Source organism: Eschrichtius robustus, chromosome X (genome assembly GCF_028021215.1).
Source record: "Eschrichtius robustus isolate mEscRob2 chromosome X, mEscRob2.pri, whole genome shotgun sequence".
Taxonomy (NCBI): Eukaryota; Metazoa; Chordata; class Mammalia; order Artiodactyla; family Eschrichtiidae; genus Eschrichtius; species Eschrichtius robustus.
Window position 1 is genome coordinate 98,270,645 of NC_090845.1, and position 18,822 is coordinate 98,289,466.

Genomic DNA, 18,822 nt, shown 5'->3' on the forward strand with positions numbered 1-18,822 from the left:
TAGAAGGAGAAAGCTTCCAGTTGGGGTTTAGAAGAAGAGGAGAGGTAGACAAGGATAGAAAATCCCTAAGATGGTCCCTAAGATGAACATGAATGATTCACTTTTGAAAAGGAATTACTAGTGGTAGTCAGACTCTTCTATAGCTATGAAAAGACTGGAGTGTTTCAATACATTTTGAAGTTTAGGTGACACATACAAAGTAGTGTTTCTCATTAGCAATGTTTCCTTCCTATCATTATGACCAGGAGATGGTAGTGTTTCTGTAGAAAATGTGGGCAAAACCAAAAAGAGCTCTAGACTGATATGTGAGGATCTATATTTGGAGTGTTATTTTCTCTAGTTTCCTGTGATTTTGAAAACTTTGAAAAATTTGGTAGATTTTTGTGATGTTAAAAAAATATCTCACATACCACTTCCCTCGAGATCTCTGGGTTCCAGCCAAGATGGCGTCTGAGGTGTAATTTTGCTGCTTTTTGGAAAGAGAAATCAAGAGTCTTACGTAAAATGGCAGTTGTCTTGAACACTGACAAATTGCTTTTAAACAGTTGCTTCCAGTTTCAGTCACCTTGAAGGAGTTAGCAAAAATATCTCAATTTCATAAAAAGAGATTCAATTTTCATGCTGGGCTCACTGGAGATGTTTTGGATAAATGGGCTTGGGATGAGTAAATTGTGAGGTCAGTTATTTCTCCTGCCTCCCTAGCCAGGACTGCACTTGGAGCGCTTGTCAAAAGCTTTTCATAACTGTGGCTCTCTTTCCTTTTAACAAATCCATCACAAGCTATATACTTAATACTATGCTAGGGGAAACAGAGGAAGAAGATGGTCCTTTCCTTATAGAGCTTCCCAGTTGAGGAGCCAAGATCCATAAAACAGTGAACAATACAAGAAATATTTTTAAATGCTGTATTCTACAATCAGACCAAGCCCTGAAAGTGGTCTAACAAGGAGACCAATGAGGACTAGAGTGATCAGGTAAGGCTATTTAGAAGAGATGCAATGTCAGCTGGGGTCTTGAAAGAAGGGTAGGATCCTAATTGGTAAAAGAGAGGTGGGAAACTATTCCAAGCTTGTGGGGAGTAAGAGTCAAGAGAGGCACAGAACAGGAGGTAGGATCAAGATGGCAGCATAAGAAGATCCTGAACTCACCTCCCATGGGCATACCAAAATTACAGCTACTTACAGAGCAACCATCTCTGAGAGTGACCTGAAGACTAGTAGAAAAGATTTTCCACAACTAAAGGTATAAAGAAGGAACCACAACGAGACAGGTAAGGGGGTGGAGATGCTGTCTAGTTGGGACCCACGCTCCTGGCAAGGTGACCCATAAGTGGGAGGGATATGAACACAAATGTCCTACCCAAGGAGTGAGGGCTCCACATTGGACTCCCCAGCCCAGGGTTCCCACACCAGGAAGACAAGCACTCAAAACATCTGGTTTTGAAAACCAGTGGGGCTTACATTTAGGAGAGCTGGAGGGCGGAAGGAAACTGAGACTCCGCTCTTAAAGGGTGTGTGCAAAAATTCATTCACTCCAAGTACCAGCACAGAGGCAGCAATTTGAAAGGCACGTGGGTCAGACCAACTTGCTGATCTTGGAGAGCCTCCCAGAGAGGCAGGAGGCAACTGGGACTCCCCTGGAGACATAGATGCTGGTGGCAGCCCTTACTGTAAGCTCATTCTACTGTGCTGATACTGGCACTGGCAGATACCATTTTAGAATCCTCCCTTTAGCCTCTTAGTGCTGGGGACCACCCAACCCACCAGTGCACCCATAGCAGTTGTGAGCCGCCAGGTTGCACAACCAGCCATGCCTGAGGCCTGCCCTACCCACCAGTGTACCTGCAGCATTAAACACCACCAGATTGCACAGCCAGCCAGGCCAGGGGCCAACCATGCCTACCAGCGCACCAGTAGCAGTTAGCCTTGCCACAACTGCATGTAGCCCATACAGGGGACACCCCTGGATCATCTGGCTCTGGTGACCAGAGAGAACCATGCTGTTAGGTCCCATAAGACATCTTTTACATAAGGCCATTTCTCCAAGATCAGGAGACATGAAATCCCTACCTAATACATAGAAATAAACACAGATAATTAGGCAAAATGAGGAGACAAAGGAATATGTTTCAAACAAAAGAACAAGACAAAAACTCAGAAAAAGATTTAAATAAAATAGAGATAAACAATCTACCTGATAAAGAGTTCAAGGTAATAATCATAAAGATGTGCACTGAACTTGGGAAAAGAATGGAAGAAAACAGTGAGAACTTCAACAAAGAATTATAAAATATAAAAAAAAAAACAATCAGAGCTCAAAAATACAACAACTGAAATGAAAAATACGCTAGAGAAAATCAAGGGTAAATTAGATGATACAGAAGGATCAGTGACCTGGAAGAAAGAGCAGTGGTAATCAACCTAGCAGAACAGAAAAAGAAAAAACAATTTTTAAAAATGGGGATAGTTTAAGGGACCTTTGTTACAGGTTTAAGTGTACTAAAATTCACATTAGAGGGTTCCCAGAAGGAGAAGAGAGTGAGAAAGGGGCAGAAAACTTATTTGAAGACATAATGGCTGAAAACTTCCCTAACCGGGGGAAGGAAACAGATATCCCAGTCCAGGAATCACAGAGAATCCCAAAAAAGATGAATCCAAAGAGATCTACACCAAGACATATCATAATTAAAATGGAAAAAGTTAAAGAGAAAATTTTAAAGGTAGCAAGAGAAAAACAACTAGTCACATACAAGGGAAAGTTATCAGCTGAAGTTTTAGCAAAATTTGCAACCCAGAAGTGGGTGGCAAGATATATTTAAAGTGTTGAAAGGAAAAACTTCATCACCAAGAATACTCTTCCTGGCAAGGTTATCATTCAGAATTGAGAGACAAAGCATTCCCCAGACAAGCAAAAACTAAGAGTTCATCATCACTAACTGGATTTACAAGAAATGTTAAACAGTCTTCTTTAAGTGGAAAAGAAAAGGCCACAACTAGAAATAAGAAAATACATAAAAGAAAAAAAATCTCACTGGTAAAAGCAAATATATAGTAAAGACAGTGGATCAGCCACTTAGAAAGCTAGTATGAAGGTTAAAAGACAAAAGTTATAAAATCAGCTATAACTAAAATAAGTAGTTAATGGATACACAAAGTAAAAATATGTAAAATATGACAACAAGAACATAAAACATGGGAGGGGGGCAGTAAAAATGTATTGCTTTTAGAATGCATTGAAACTTAAGTGACTATCAGCTTAAAGCAATCTGCTATATATCTAGATCAATATATAAACCTCATAGTAATGACAAACCAAAAACCTACAATAGATACACAAAAAATAAAGAAAAAGGAACCCAAACACCACACTAAAGAAAATCATCATAGCACAAGGGAAGAGATTAAAAGAAGAAAGGAACAGAGAGAACTACAAAAACAACCAAAAAAACAATTAACAAAATGGCAGTTAAGTACGTACCTATCGATAATTCCTTTAAATGTAAACGGTTTAAATGCTCCAATCAAAATACATAGGGTGGCTGAATGGATGAGAAGAAAGAACTCATCTATATGCTTCCTATAAGAGACTCACTTCAAACCTAAAAACACATAGGCTGAAAGTGAAAGAATAGAAAAAAGATATTCCATCCAAATGGAAACAAAAAGAAAGCTGGGGCAGCAATACTCATATAAGATAAAATAGCCTTCAAAACAAAGACTGTAAGAAAAGACAGAAAAGGCATTACGTATTGATAAAGGGGTCAATCCAACAAGAGGATATAACACCCACCAATATTTATGCTCCCAACATAGGAACATCTGAACATGTAAAACAAATATTAACAGACAAAAAAGGGAGAAATTGACAGTAATACAATAATAGTAGAGGACTTTAACACCCAACTTACATCAATGGATAGATCATCCAGACAGAAAATCAATAATGAAACACTAGTCTTAAATAACACTTTAGTCCAGATGCACCTAATAGATATATACAGAACATTTTATCCCACACCAGCAGAATACACGTTATTTTCAAATGCACATGGAACATTCTCCAAGAGTGATCACATGCTAGGTCACAAAACAAGTCTCAATAAATTTAAGAAGACTGAAATCATACCAAGCATCTTTTCTGACTAAATGGTATGAAACTAGAAATCAATTAAACAAAGAAAAGTGGAAAAAAACACGAACATGTCGAGGCTAGACAACATGCTACTAAACAAAGAAAATCAAAGAGGAAATTTAAAAATACCTTGAGACAAATGAAATTGACAACACAACTTTCCAAAATCTATGGGACACTTCAAAAGAAGTTCTAAAGGGAACTTTATAGTGATACAGGCCTACCTCAAGAAACAAGAAAAATGTCAAATAAACAATCTAACCTTACACCTAAAGGAACGAGAAAAAAGAGGAACAAAGCCCAAAATTAGTAGAAGGAACGAATAAAGATCAGAGTGGAAATAAATGAAATAGAGACTTAAAAAATAATAGAAAAGATCAATGAAACTAAGAGCTGGTTCCTTGAAAAGATAAACAAAATTAATAAATCTTCAGCCAGACTCATCAAGGAAAAAAAAGAGAGGGCCCAAATAAATAAAATAAGAAAGAAAGAGGCGAAGTTACAATTGACACCACAGAAATACAAAAGATCGTAAGAGATTACTATGAACAATTATATGCCAACAAATTGGACAACCTAGGAAAAATGGATAAATTCCTAGAGACACAAATCTCCCAAGACTGAATCCGGAAGAAACGGAAAATCTGAACAGACCGATCACTAGCAGTGAAACTGAATCAGTAATCAAAAAACTCCCAACAAACAAAAGTCCGGGACCAGATCGTTTCACAGATGAATTATACCAAACATGTAAAGAAGACTTAATACCTATCTTCCTCAAACTATTCCAAAAAGCTGAAGAGGAAGGAACACTCCCAAATTCATTCTATGAGGCTAGCATTAACCTGACACCAAAACCAGACAAAGACACCACAAAAAAAGAAAATTACAGGTCAATATCCCTGAAGAGCATAGATACAAAACTCCTCAACAAAATACAAAATGCCCACTCTTGCCACTTTTATTCAACATAGTAATGGAAGTCCTAACCACAGCAATAAGACAAGGAAGGGAGACTAAAAACATCCAAATTGGAAGGGAAGAAGTAAAACCATCACTATTTCCAGATGACATGATACTATAAATAGAAAACCTTAAAGACTCCACCCAGAAACTCTTAGAACTACGGCATTTTTCACAGAACTAGAAAAAATAATCCTAAAACTTGTATGGAACCACAAAAGACCCAGTATAACCAAAGCAATCTTGAGAAAGAAGAACAAAGCTGGAGGCACCACACTCCCAGACTTGAGACTATACTACAAAGCTATAAGTAATCAAAATAGTATGGTACTGGCACAAAAACAGACACATAGATCAATGGAAAAAATAAAGAGTGCAGAAATAAACCCACACTTATATGGGCAATTAGTTTATGACAAAGGAGCCAAGAATATACAGTGCGGAAAGACAGTCTCTTCAATAAATGATGTTGGGAAAACTGGACAGCTACTTGCATGAGAATGAAACTGGACCACTTCCTTACACCATATACAAAAGTAAACTCAAAATATATTAAAGACTTAAATGTAAGACCTGATACCATAAAACTCTTAGAAGAAAACATAGGCAGTATGCTCTTTGACATCCGTCTTAGCAATATTTTTTGGATCAGTCTCATCAGGCAAGGGCAACAAAAGCAAAAATAAACAAATGGGACTACACCAAACTAAAAAGCTTTGCATAGAGAAGGGAACCATCAACAAAAAGAAAAGGCAGCCTACTGAATGGGAGAAGATATTTGCAAATGATCTATCTGATATGGGTTTAATATCCAAAATATATAAAGAACCCACATATCTCAATATCAAAAAAAAATAATCTGATTAAGAAATGAGCAAGGGACCTGAACAGGCATTTTTCCAAGGAAGACATACAGAAGGCCAACAGACCCAGGAAAAGATGCTCAACATCACTAATCATCAGGGAAATGCACATCAAACCACAACGAGATATTACCTGACACCTGTCAGAATGACTATTATCAAGAAGACAAGAAACAGTATGTGTCGGTGAGGATGTGGAGAAAAGGAAACCCTTGTGCACTGTTGGTGGGAACGTAAATTGGTGCAGCCACTATGGAAAACATATGGAGGTTCCTCCAAAAATTAAAAATAGAACTACCATACAATCCTGCAATTCCACCTGTGGGTATTTATCAGAAGAAAACGAAAACACTAATTAGAAAAGATATATGCCCCCTTATGTTCATTGCAGCATTATTTACAATAGCCAAGATATGGAAACAACTCAAATGTCCATCAACAGGTGAAGAGATAATGAAAACATGATACACACACACACAATGGAATATTATTCAGCCATAAAAAAGAATGAAATCTTGCCATTTGTGACAACATGGATGGACCTTGAGGGCATTATGCCAAGTGAAACAAGCCAGACAGAGAAAGACAAATGCCGTATGATCTCTTCTGTGTGGAATCTAAAACACAAAACAAACAAACAAAACAAAACAAAACAGAAGCTGACCCATAGATACAGAGAACAAACTAGTGGTCACCAGAGTGGCGGGGGGGTGGGGTATGGGTGAAATGGACGAAAGGGATGAAGGGGTACAAACTTCCAGTTATAAAATAAATAAGTCACGGAGATATAATATACAACATAGGGAACATAGTCAATAATATTGTAATAACTTTGTATGGTGATAGGTGGTTACTAAACTTACTGTGGTGATCAATTCATAAGGTACATAAATGTTGAATCGCTATGTTGTACACTTGAAACATATAATATTGCATGTGAAAAAAAAAGAGAGGCACATAACAGGGCTGAAGGTGGGGAGGAACATGGCATATTATAAAAAGAGAAGTGTCAGCCTAGTGGAGAAGGTGTGTGTGTTGGTGTCAGAGAAATGAGGATGGGTAGTGGGTTAAAGAAGGGTCCGATTGTTTGACAGAGCGCCTTTAAAAACAAGCTGCAGAACTGAGATTGGATAACATGGTAAGAAATGGTAGACACTGGCCAACATGATCAAGTAGTTCCTTAAGAAGTGAAGTCTGAACTTGAGTATGTGCAGCAGGTGCAGTGCAGGAAGGACAGTATAGATACTCCTACAACATAGGGTGGCTGGTTTCATGGTGGGACCAGAAGTCAAGGATCCTGGGAGGATAGGATTGCCACCAGTTATCCCCCCAACTTTTGAGTCAATCCTCCCACACCCTGCGATGGAGAGAGCAAAGAGGAATATGGTGTCAGTTGAGGCCGGAGAGATGGTCTTTAGAGTCTTCCTTCACCTCTCTGAGTAGATCGACCCCTGTCCATTACTGGCTTTTGTAACACCTTTCCTTTGCAGCATGTGGCACAGTTGCGATTTTATATTTACCTGTCTCGACATTTGATAAATGTCTGTCTTCCCCACTAAACTCTGCAAGGACCGGTTCCAGTCCTGGACTGTTTTGTTTACCACTGTATCTCCAGTACCAGCACGGTGCCAGGTACTCAGTGGTTGCTCGACAAATGTTTGCTGAATGAAAGAAGGTAGACATTTACACTTGGGCCTCTCTGAGCCTAGAAAGAGAGAGTGTTCCCCTGTGGTTGGGAATGGGTAGGTTGAGGCCTTGATGGGGAAAGATGGGCAGTGTGGTTACTCTCTTGGGATTATCTGCCTATACCAGTGTGCCACGCATGTCCTCTGTTTCCCTTTACCCCCCTGCAGGAGGAGGGGCTCTTGTCACACTCCTCTGGATGGCTCCCACCAAACACCATAGGAACCTGGGACTCCAGAGCCAGGCCAACAATGTTAAACTTCTAGCTCTGCCACTTATTACCACGTATCCTTGGGCAAATCACTTAACTTCTCTGCCTCAGTTTCCTCACCTGTAAAATGAGGAAAATAATAGTCCCTACTTTGTTGTGAGGAGCAAATGAGCTGTTACACACGTAAGTGCTTAGACCCCTGCTTGGCACAGGGTAAGTGCCACATATGTACACTGCTTACCAAATGCAGGCTTGGCTCTCAATATAGCCGATAGCTTACCCGAAATATGTCTCCCTTGCCTAGAGTCCAAGAACACAGCCTTCCCCTTTGCTTTGGCAAGATAGGAAGAAGACAAGAAGCAGAAATGATCGACGGTGGAGGGAAGCTGGGTGTGAGGCCTGCCTGCCCAGAATGTGGCCATGGTACAGTCTCTGAAGAGATTTTCTTCTTCTGATAAAGTTTCCCTTAAGGTTCCAGTGGCTGTTTGCACTATGCCTCCAGTCCAGATGAGGTTTGCTGAAATGCCAGCAATGACACACATCCTGCCAACACTCTCCTGACTGTCCTAGCCTCAAAGACACGTCTAAACAACTGAGGCTAGGGTTGAGATTCAATCCACGGCTAAGATTGCTGCCTGACCCAGGAAGAAAGGCACACATTAGTGTTTGGTGACAGTGCAGAGAGCCTGCTTCAATGGGGCCCTTTATATGAAGGTTTGCAAGTTCAGCACTCAAAAAGGTTATTTCTTCTGCAGTATTTTGCCTGCAATTAGGGCAGCCAGCATAGGGGAGAAGTGTGTCTGGGTTGCCTGCTGTATGAGTAATATGCTTATACAAGGTATACCTTTGTTAAAAACATCATTTCAACAGAAAAAAAAAATAACTAGGTGCTTCAGAAATAAGGACTTCAAAGGAGATTCAATCACATTATATGCAACTGAAACATACAAAGAAATTAAAGACAGAGAAAAAAGCATCAATTGTATGAAAGTGTAGGATTTAGTCTTTAGAGGGAAAGATGAAAGAGAATGGTTTATTTAGGCTGGAGAAGAGAAGGCAAAGAGAGAACTTAATGAATTGTCAAGTATGTGAAGGGGCAATACACGATCAATAACAACTAGCTTTTACCCGTTGCTTCTGAGGACATAACAAAAAGAAAAGAAATTTAAATTGTGACAAGAGAACCGTTGAGAAGACGGTTAGTCCCAGGATGTGTTGCCATGAGAAGGACTAGAAATATAGTTCTGTATATGGAGATTAAGTAAATAAAAAGGCAAGACTATCAGAGATAGAGAAGGTACAATTCTACTTAACCCCAGGGTAATAAATAGAGTCATTATTATATAAAATATAATAATGATCACTTGTCAAGCAATAACTCTGTATTGGACTTTCTCCTAGCTTCTATGTCATCTCAGTTAATTTTTACCACCTTTCCATAGGTTGTAGATATTATAATTATCATCTTCACACCTGAGAGAACCGAGGTCCTGAATGGTTAAGTGTCTTGCCCAAGGTCACATCACTAGCAGACAGTAGCTCTGCCAGGTCAAATCTATGTCCTTCTGGCCTCAGAGCCTATCTCCTTTGCACTATATTGCCGATTGGATGCAATAATATGTCTTTTTGCAGTTTCCTTTCTTTTATGAATTGTTCTTCAGTTTAGATTTCACATTATTTTTCCCCAAACAAAATCACCTTAGCCCAACAAATGGATTGTAGCGATTAGCTGGTTATATTAGTAACCACGTGTACACCTCTGCTAAGAATGAACTCTCCTGGGTGTGGAGAAAAGGGAACCCTCATGTACTGTGGATGGGAATGTAAATTGGTGCAGCCACTATGGAGAACAGTATGGAGGTTCCTTACAAATCTAAAATTAGAGCTACCATATGATTTAGCAATCCCACTCCTTGGTATATATCTGGAAAAGACAAAAACTCTAATTCGAAAAGATATATGCACTCCAATAGCCAAGACGTGAAAACAACCCAAGTGCCCATCAACAGAGGATTGGTTTAAGAATATGCAGCATATATATACACACACACACATATATACAATTCCATTACTTATATATAACGGAGTATTACCCAGCCATAAAAAAGAATGAAATATTGCCATTTGCAGCAACATGGATGGACCTAGAGATTATCAAACTAAGTGAAGTAAGTCAGACAGAGAAAGACAAATATTATATGATATCACTTACCTGTAGAATCTAAAAAAATAATACAAATGAATCTATATACAAAATAGAAACAGACTCACAGACATAGAAAACAAACTTATGGTTACCAGAGGGGAAAGAGGGTGGGGAGGAATAAATTAGGAGTATGAGATTAACAGATACAAACTACTAACATAAAATAGATAAGCAACAAGGATTTACTATATAGCACAGGAAACTATATTCAATATCTTTAATAATAACCTATAATGGAAAATAATCTGAAAATCATATATATATATAATATATAACTGAATCACTTTGCTGTACACCCAAAACTAACACAATATTGTAAATCAACTATACTTCAATTTTAAAAAATGGACTCTCTTCCTTTTGGAGCAGACTCAAATTAAGTTGGGGCAAAGATGAGAAAGGAGGCGAGGAACAAAATACCCAGCTTTACTGGCAGAAATGTCACAGCTGTACTGAGGGACAGTACACACACTGTGAGAAACAGGTATGGAAAGATCCAGGGCCTTATTGAAGCATAAATCAAATTAGGCTGCAACTAAATCCATAGTGACTTGTGAGGGCTGGTACAAACAGCATAGTAAAAAGGATGCATGTGCGGGTACTACGAATAAGGTAATTTCTTCGTAAAAGAAATATTAATTCGAGTGTGCTAAAGTGAGGTAGGGAAGAAAAAACAATGTGGAGGATCGGGAATGACAATAGGTAATTTCCTACTGACCGTGAACCAATGTATAGCCAGTACCATCTACCACAGTCAATCAGTAATTCAGAGGAAGAGAAAACACAAATAATATCCTATTTGAGTAGCATCTAATTCAAACCATGACTAACTTTCTGGCAATATTTCCAAGCTAGTGTGCATTCATTCAAATAACACCTACTCTGTGCCCGGTGCAGTGGGGGGAAAAAAGATGAGCCCCAAATAGTTTCTGCCTTAAGGAGCTTACACATTAGTAGCGATGATAAGACATGGGCACACATAATAAAAGACAAAATGTGCCCGGGTGATAAACTCTACTGGAAAAGCACAGGTGAGGCCCTGAAGAGTCCGAGAGACGAGGGAGTTTACTCCTAAATGATAGGATTTAAACAAAAAAAGCTTCCTGGAGGAGGTGGCATTCGAACTGGCCTCTGAAGGAGAAGCAGGATTTCGGGGTGGAGAAACTGGAATGAAGGTGGGAAGGCAGAGAAGAGACAAAGGCCTTCCCGCTAGTATTTATTCAAATGTAACCTGAGGACCACCTGTGTTAGAATCTGAGGAGGCTGCATCTGAGCTAGGTCTTCAAGAACTGGCAGGATTTCCACAGGCAGAGATGGAGGAAAAGGATTTTCCAGAGGAAGGCAACATTCCCTCCTCTCAGGGTTACTGTACATGTTAGATATAACCTAGGAAGCCGTTTTGTCTCCTTTTCCTCCCAGCCTTATCATGAAATGGCTGCTGTTCATTCACCCCAAACTGGCTTGCCATATGGTTGGACTTAGATGCTCTGACCAATCAGAGATTGACATTGGTCACTCTTCCATTGGCTTACTCAGGTTTCAGACTTTTAATAGGCTCAATTTAAGTGTACTAAATTCAGATGTAAAACCATCATTTCAGGCCACTCCCAGTCATCTATGTGGTCTTAGGAATGGTTTCTCAAAGTGAAAGTCTATTGACCACCTGCCTCAGAATGGACAATGGGCCCTGTTTAAATGCACCTCCCAGGGCCCCTTCCCAAGGCCACCAAAACAGAATCTCTGCAGCTGTGCTCCAGGGATCTGAATTTCAACAAGTTCTCCAGGTGATTCTGAAGCACACTAAAGTTTGAGAGATATTGAGGGGCGGAGGAGAGAGTAGAGGCACAAAGGTAAGAGAACACAAGAACAATGTGGGTAGAACCTGAGGTGCAAGAATGGAAGAATGTGGGCCTATAAAGGTAACTTGAGGCTAGAGCATGAAAAGCCTTCACTGTCAGAGTCGGGGGGGTTGACAAGTATGCTGCTGGCAACAGGGAACCATTCATTTTAGTGGCAGAGTGGAGTGGTTAAGAGCCTGGAGTCCGGAGCCAGACTTCCAGGCTTCAAATCTTAGCTCTTTGCCTCACCGGCTATATGACCTTGAACAAGGATCTTAACCTCTTTCTGCTTCAGTTTCATCATCTATAAAAAATGCGGATAAGAATCACACTCCCCACACAGGGTTGTCATGGGATTAAATGAGTTCATATCTGTAAAGTGCACAGAATTGTGACTGGCATAGAGTAAGCACAATATGTGTCAGCATAAAGACTTCTGAGTAGGGGTGTAGCACGCTTAAGGCTATCTCTTTGAAAGATTAAGCTGGCAGCAATGTATAGGAGTCAATTACCTATTTGCTGCCAGCAAATCCTATAATCTTTTCCCTCTAACTCAGTGGCTCTCAACCTTGGCTGCACATTGGAATCACCTCCCTCACCACCACCCCCATCCCCAGTCTGGACATAAATTTACCAAAATAATTCCAATATGCACCCACAGCCGAGAACCAATGCTCTAAATGTACAGTCGTCCCTCAGTATCTGCAAGGAGTTGGTTCCAGGACCTTCATGGATACCAAAATTTAAGGATGTTCAGTCTCTTATATAAAGTTGCATAGTATTGTCATATAGCTTACATGCATCCTCCCACATACTTAAATCATCTCTAGATTACTTATAATACCTAATAGAATGTTAATGCTATATGCATAGTTGGGAATACAATGTAAATAGTTGCCAGCACATGGCAAATTCAAGTTCTGCTTTTTGGAACTCTCTGGATTTATTTTTTTCTCCGAAATGTTGGAACCATGGTTAGTTGAATCCGCGGACGCGGCACTTGCAGATATGGAGGGCCTACTGTATTTCAAATTGTCCAATTTTCGTTATTAGTTCTCACTATATGCGAGACAGTGTCCTAGGTCCTTTTCCTGCATTGTCTCATTTAAACCTCACAACCACTTGGAGGTAGGTGCTAACATTATTGTCACTGTAAAGACTGTTAGAAAGGTGAGTACATCCTGGCTCATGATCACCCAGCTAGAAAGTAGCAGGGCTGGGATTAGAATCAAGGCAGCCTGGTTCCAGAGGCCCCCAGTCTGAACCACTACTCTACACTGTGTCCCCAGACCAGAATCCCACTCTCTCATACCAGAGAGACTGCTAAACCCATCCTCCTGGTCTCTCCACTTGTCTTATTTCCTCCCTCCAATCTAGTCTGGACACACGAACAAGTGAGATCTTTTAACACGTCAACTAGATCATGTCATGCCCTGTGCACAACCTTCCAGTGGGTTCCCAATGCACTTAAAAATGGAAATCCAAACTCCTTCCCATGCCCTTGCAGGTCCTGCATGGTCTGACCCCTTCTTGTTCACCTCTCCAGTCTCATCGCATGCCAGTTATGACCACAATCACTATATTCCTACCACACTGGTCCCTAGGCTCCTTGAATGCTATAAGCTCTTCCCTGCCTGGGCCTTGGAACTTTCTTTTCTTTCTGCCTGGAATGCTCTCCTCCCAGGACCTTTGCATGGATGACTCCTTTTCATCTTTCAAGTCTGAGCTTAAATATCATCTCAGAGAGGCCTTTCCAACAATTCAACCTAAATGCCTTCACCTCCTATTTTCTATCTTGGTCCTTTGTTTATTTCCTTCACAGTACTCACACTGTTTATATTTAGGTATTTGTTTGCTTGTTTGTTTATTATTTGTCTTCTCAGGTAAAATGTGAGTTCCATAAGAGCAAAGAACATATCTTGGCTGCTATGTATGCCACATACGGTTGCACAGGTTGTGTCCTGCACAAGGGTGCCTCAGCTAAGGAGGTACATTCACAAGGATTTTCTGGCGAATGGCAGTCAAGTATCTTAAGTAAGGGGATCCTTTTTGTAATTCACATAAAGATGTCATATAGTCTAGCAGTGCCCTGTATGTCTACTATATTTACCATTATGTATCCAGCTTCTAGCACAGTGCCAAGCATATAGCAGACATTCAATAAGCACATTGGATGGAAGGAAAGAAGACAAAATTAGGAGGGAAAGCGGGAAAACGGGGGGGATATAGAGGACTGCTGATAGATTTGGTAATTTGAGAAGAGGCAATAAAAGAGAAATTAAAGGTGATTATGTTTGATCTTGGAAACCTAAACCTAAATTGGTACTGTCATCAAAGAAATGAAACCCAAAGAAGAAAAAACTGGCTTGAGAAGATGATGATTCCATTTTGGATATAATTTGAGAAGACGATGCCTTCCATTTTGCTTTTATTACGTTTGTCACTACTTTACTGTGGGATTTAAAAAATACACCTACATCTGCCCTGCCTAATCTTCAAAATGGTCACATCAGTGCTTTGGGAGGCCCATTCTTCCTTTTAAAAGGCTGTGTATGGAAATGCCCTGTGTTTTACAATACAATAATGTAGGGGCCAAGCTAGAAGGGATTAAGGAAGGAGAGACAAAGATACTCACTTTCACATTAGATGACTCTCACCCCTCTCCCCCTGCGCAGTTTCTTTCAGGGAGTGACCCTTAAAAGACCTACTAGAGAATGGACTTGAGGATATGGGGAGGGGGAAGGGTAAGCTGTGACAAAGTGAGAGAGTGGCATGGACATATATACACTACCAAACGTAAAATAGATAGCCAGTGGGAAGCAACCGCATAGCACAGGGAGATCAGCTCGGTGCTTTGCGACCACCTAGAGGGGTGGGATGGGAGGGTGGGAAGGAGGGAGATGCGAGAGGGAAGAGATATGGGAACATATGTATATGTATAGCTGATTCACTTTGTTGTAAAGCAGAAGCTAACACACCATTGTAAAGCAATTATACTGCAATAAAGATGTTAAAAAAAAAGCAGTGCTTTTATTTTTTCCTTTTGTGATTGAAAGCACCCTTAGAATCTAAGGCTACCATAGAAAATTCCCTTTCCCTAGGACACTGGACAGGTATTTTCCTCTTCTAAATCTTGCTACTCAGGATGGCGGCACCTGGGGTCTTGGGAAACAGGATACCTACCTCTGCACACCCGGCAGCAGGAATCAGGAACAGAGACTGGGAATGCACAGGTTAACTTGGGGCAAGTCTTGAGACCACAGTACACATTGCCCTCCTGCCAAAGAGAAACAGAATTAAGGTCAGAAGGAGCTGGAGTACGTGTAAAGGCTTTAGCTCAGTACCTGGGATGAGTAGGGGCTCAAACGGCCTTCCCCCATGCTCTTCCATAGTCAGTTATATGCACCTCCTAACTTTTATGATGCGTTATATTTTTTCTATTTACTATTTCTCCATGCCAGAGACTAAGTCACAGAAGAGATGGCGATTCTCATCAGGCATGCTGGTCTAAGATGAAACAAAGTAGTCAGTGTGAGGGCTGCCGTGAGCCTCCAAACCACCAAGTACAGTCTTGCCCCTCTCTTCTCTGTCCATTCTGGTCCCTATCGTGCTTCAGCTGGACGTTGGGGTTTTGGGGGAATGCAGATTTGCACAACAGCTGCCTTCTGTAACACTCACTAGAATCTCCCTTCCAAAACAAGTAGACAAGCTCTTTGGGGTGATACAAAACTATAAAAGATCATCTGAACGGACAGCTCAGTCCAGCACAAGGCAAGGGAGAGGATCAGACGCACTTGCTGGTTATGTTTGTCCTTGCATAATGTTCATTCCCTAAAATTCTATGTTCCAAACATCATTCCTTGAACCTTGATCTTAGTTCTTAGAAGCATACTGTTCTGGAGCTAGAAGGGTTCCTGAAAGGTCATTAGGGAAGCATGGCTACAACCAACTTCTCCCAGACTACTGAGATGCTATATTTTTACTAAAAATCCCTAAGCAAAGAGATTCTTTAGCTTCCCTTGTCAATCCAGTGTTTCATACCCTTTATAGGCAGAAAAGTTGTTTCTACATCTAACTTCATCCCCTCATACTTCAGCTTAAACACCCATTTTACTCCATTTTTCTGGTTCTATTTATTACATTCTCTGGGCCGCACAATTAGATGATGATGTAACCAGTATACCTTATTCATGAAGTATACAATTCTTTTGACAAATAATGTCACAGGAGTCATCACGATCAAGCATTTGTTGAGAGACTTTTCTCATTGCAGGGCACCGGGAACTGACTGGTTAGTGGAATATTTCAGAGACGGGAACCAAGAGACACCCCATTTTCTTGTGAATTGGACTGAGTGGCCCTAGATGGTGCCAGTGGCTTTTCCACCCATGGCATTTCCAAGGCTTATCAAATAACTGAGTTCTTCAGATGAAGGCTCTGGTGGTGTAATTATTGTGAAAAGAAGTACAGATCAAGATTATCAGCTCATTTTTGTCCTTTTAAGCAGTCCTAAAGTTTTAAGACCGGGATATGACTGGGTCTGACCTCTTCAACAGAGTTGATCAGGGTTGATTAAGATCAGGAAGGCTCATGATTTAGATGCGATTCATCTTCCAATCAAGCACCCTACAGTGTCGGCTTAAACTAAAAGTACAAGTATGGAAGCGCTCTCATTTGGGTAGGGGATAGCAGGGACATTAAGATACAGGGTCTTACCGAACAGCTGCACTGTGTGCATTGGTTGGGTTGCCGGTTCTGAAAGAGCCCTTCAGCCATGAACAGCTCACCGTGTTGGTAAGTGGTCCCGTTGTACTCACACGACTTGCTGGTCACCTTATTGTTCACTGGGGGTAAGGAGTCTTCTGGGACAGGGTGGAGAAAAACCACACCGAGTATTGGCATCATTGCAAAGAATTTCACAAATCCCAACAGCAGATGGGGCTGTACCACACAGAGGGAGTTAAAAATAGTCCCTAACTCAGTGGCTGATGACTTAAGATAATATTAAAGCAGCCAGACAGGAATAACAAGTGACACGTGACTATCCATCCATTCCTTCAATTTGGGGGCATTTATTGAGCACCTACTACGTACCAAGCACTGTGACAGGCACTAGAGAGAGATCAGTGAAGAAGGACAAGGCCCCTGCCTTGATGGAGCTAACAGTGTTAGATGAATAAGGTATTAACTTGCCTGGAAGGAGGGAGTCTTTTCTGATGAGGAACCACCTATTATAACTACCCTGGTAACTGTACCCCCTCCCATGTTTTATAACACTTGGTATATGCTTGTATGCTTGCTCTAGCCTCCGGAGTCTTTGCTTCTTTTTAATCCCTCCACCAAGATTGCCCCCTCCTTGCCACTCTTTTCCACCTATTGAAGTCCTGTCTGATTCTGAAGGCTCAGCAAAAGTCCACTTTCCTCCATGAAGCAGTCCCTAACAGCTCCAGCCCACGATCTGCACCTCTCAAAGCATCTGATGTCTGAAGCACACCATTTGGCACTTGAATACTACTGTAACTCATATTTGCGAATTATAGTCACCTAGCCAACAATTTACAAAGAGCTTTCACATACATTATTACAATGGAGCCTCATAAGAACACTGTGAAGCAAGTAAGGCAGATTCTTATCTTCATTTTTCATTTGAGGGTGACAAGTCTCTGATGTTGAATGACTTATCTGAAGTCACAAAGGTAGGGAGTGATGAAAAAGGGAATTGATATCTGGTCCTCTGTCTCTAAATTCCATTTTTTCCTACCAACCCATATATACATTTGTATATATTGCTTTTTGAAGACTTGGGACTCTGCCTTACACGTGTCTTTCTCCATGGAGTCTGGCACAGGGTTGCCACGTAGCAAAAAGGTCAATGCACTTGGTGAGTTGACTCTAAGTGAATGGGTTTGAGAAGTCTTTTCACTGGGCTTCCTTAAAGTACATGCTGTGCACACACATACACACACATATACACACACCAAATATCAATGAACAAGTGCCCAGGTTAAACTAACCATCAGTGTACAAATTAACAATAGATACAAGCAGAGCTTCGAAAGTACGTGGTGTGGGATACTGGAAGAACAGAAATTAGCGGAGTTGTGTGTTTCATTAGAGGGAGGCTGAAAAAGTTAGACCATCCTGGTAACTCTTCTATATTGTTGGTGGGAATGTAAATTGGTGCAGCCACTAGGGAAAACAGTATGGCGGTTCCTTAAAAAATTAAAAATAGAGTTATCATATGATCCTGCAATCCCACTCCCAGGCAGATATCCGGAGAAAACTCTAATTTGAAAAGATACATGCGCCCCAATGTTCATAGCAGCACTATTTACAATAGCCAAGACATGGAAACAACCCAAGTGCCCATCAACAGACAATTGGTTCAAGAAGATGTAGTATAGGGACTTCCTTGGTGGCGCAGTGGTTAAGAATCCGCCTGATGGGTTCGAGCCCTAGCCCGGGAAGATCCCACATGCCGCAGAGCTACTAAGCCCATGCGCCACAACTACTGAGCCTGGACTCTAGAGCCCACGAGCCACAACTACTGAGCCCGCGTGCCACAACTACTGAAGCCCATGCACCTAGTGCCCGTGCTCCGCAGCAAGAGAAGCCACTGCAATGAGAAGCCCGCTCACCACAATGAAGAGTAGCCCCCGCTCGCCGCAACTTAGAGAAAGCCGGTGTGCAGCAACGAAGACCCAACGCAGCCAAAAATTAATTAATTAATAATTAATTAATTTAAAAAAGATGTGGTATATATTTGCAATGGACTATTACTCAGCCATAAAAAAGAATGAAATATTGCCATTTGCAGCAAAATGGATGGACCTAGAGATTATCATACTAACTGAAGTAAGTCAGGCAGAGAAAGACAAATATTATGTGGTATTACTTATATGTGGAATCTAAAAAAAAAATTACTGT

The 18,822-nt window shown here is 40.8% G+C and overlaps 1 protein-coding gene across 4 annotated transcripts in view; it reads right to left on the bottom strand.

The window, feature by feature from the left end:
* Positions 1–18,822, bottom strand: part of CHRDL1 (chordin like 1) — a 116,783-nt gene that overhangs the window by 34,157 nt on the left and 63,804 nt on the right. For 2 of the 4 annotated variants that reach the window (XM_068532784.1, XM_068532782.1), the window contains exons 5-6: positions 16,612–16,757; positions 15,079–15,172 (exon numbers count right to left, since the gene is read on the bottom strand). In XM_068532784.1, coding sequence (XP_068388885.1) covers positions 15,079–15,172; positions 16,612–16,757 — 240 coding nt within the window. The remainder of the gene's footprint in view (positions 1–15,078; positions 15,173–16,611; positions 16,758–18,822) is intronic. The other 2 variants (XM_068532785.1, XM_068532783.1) reach the window with 1 other exon arrangement.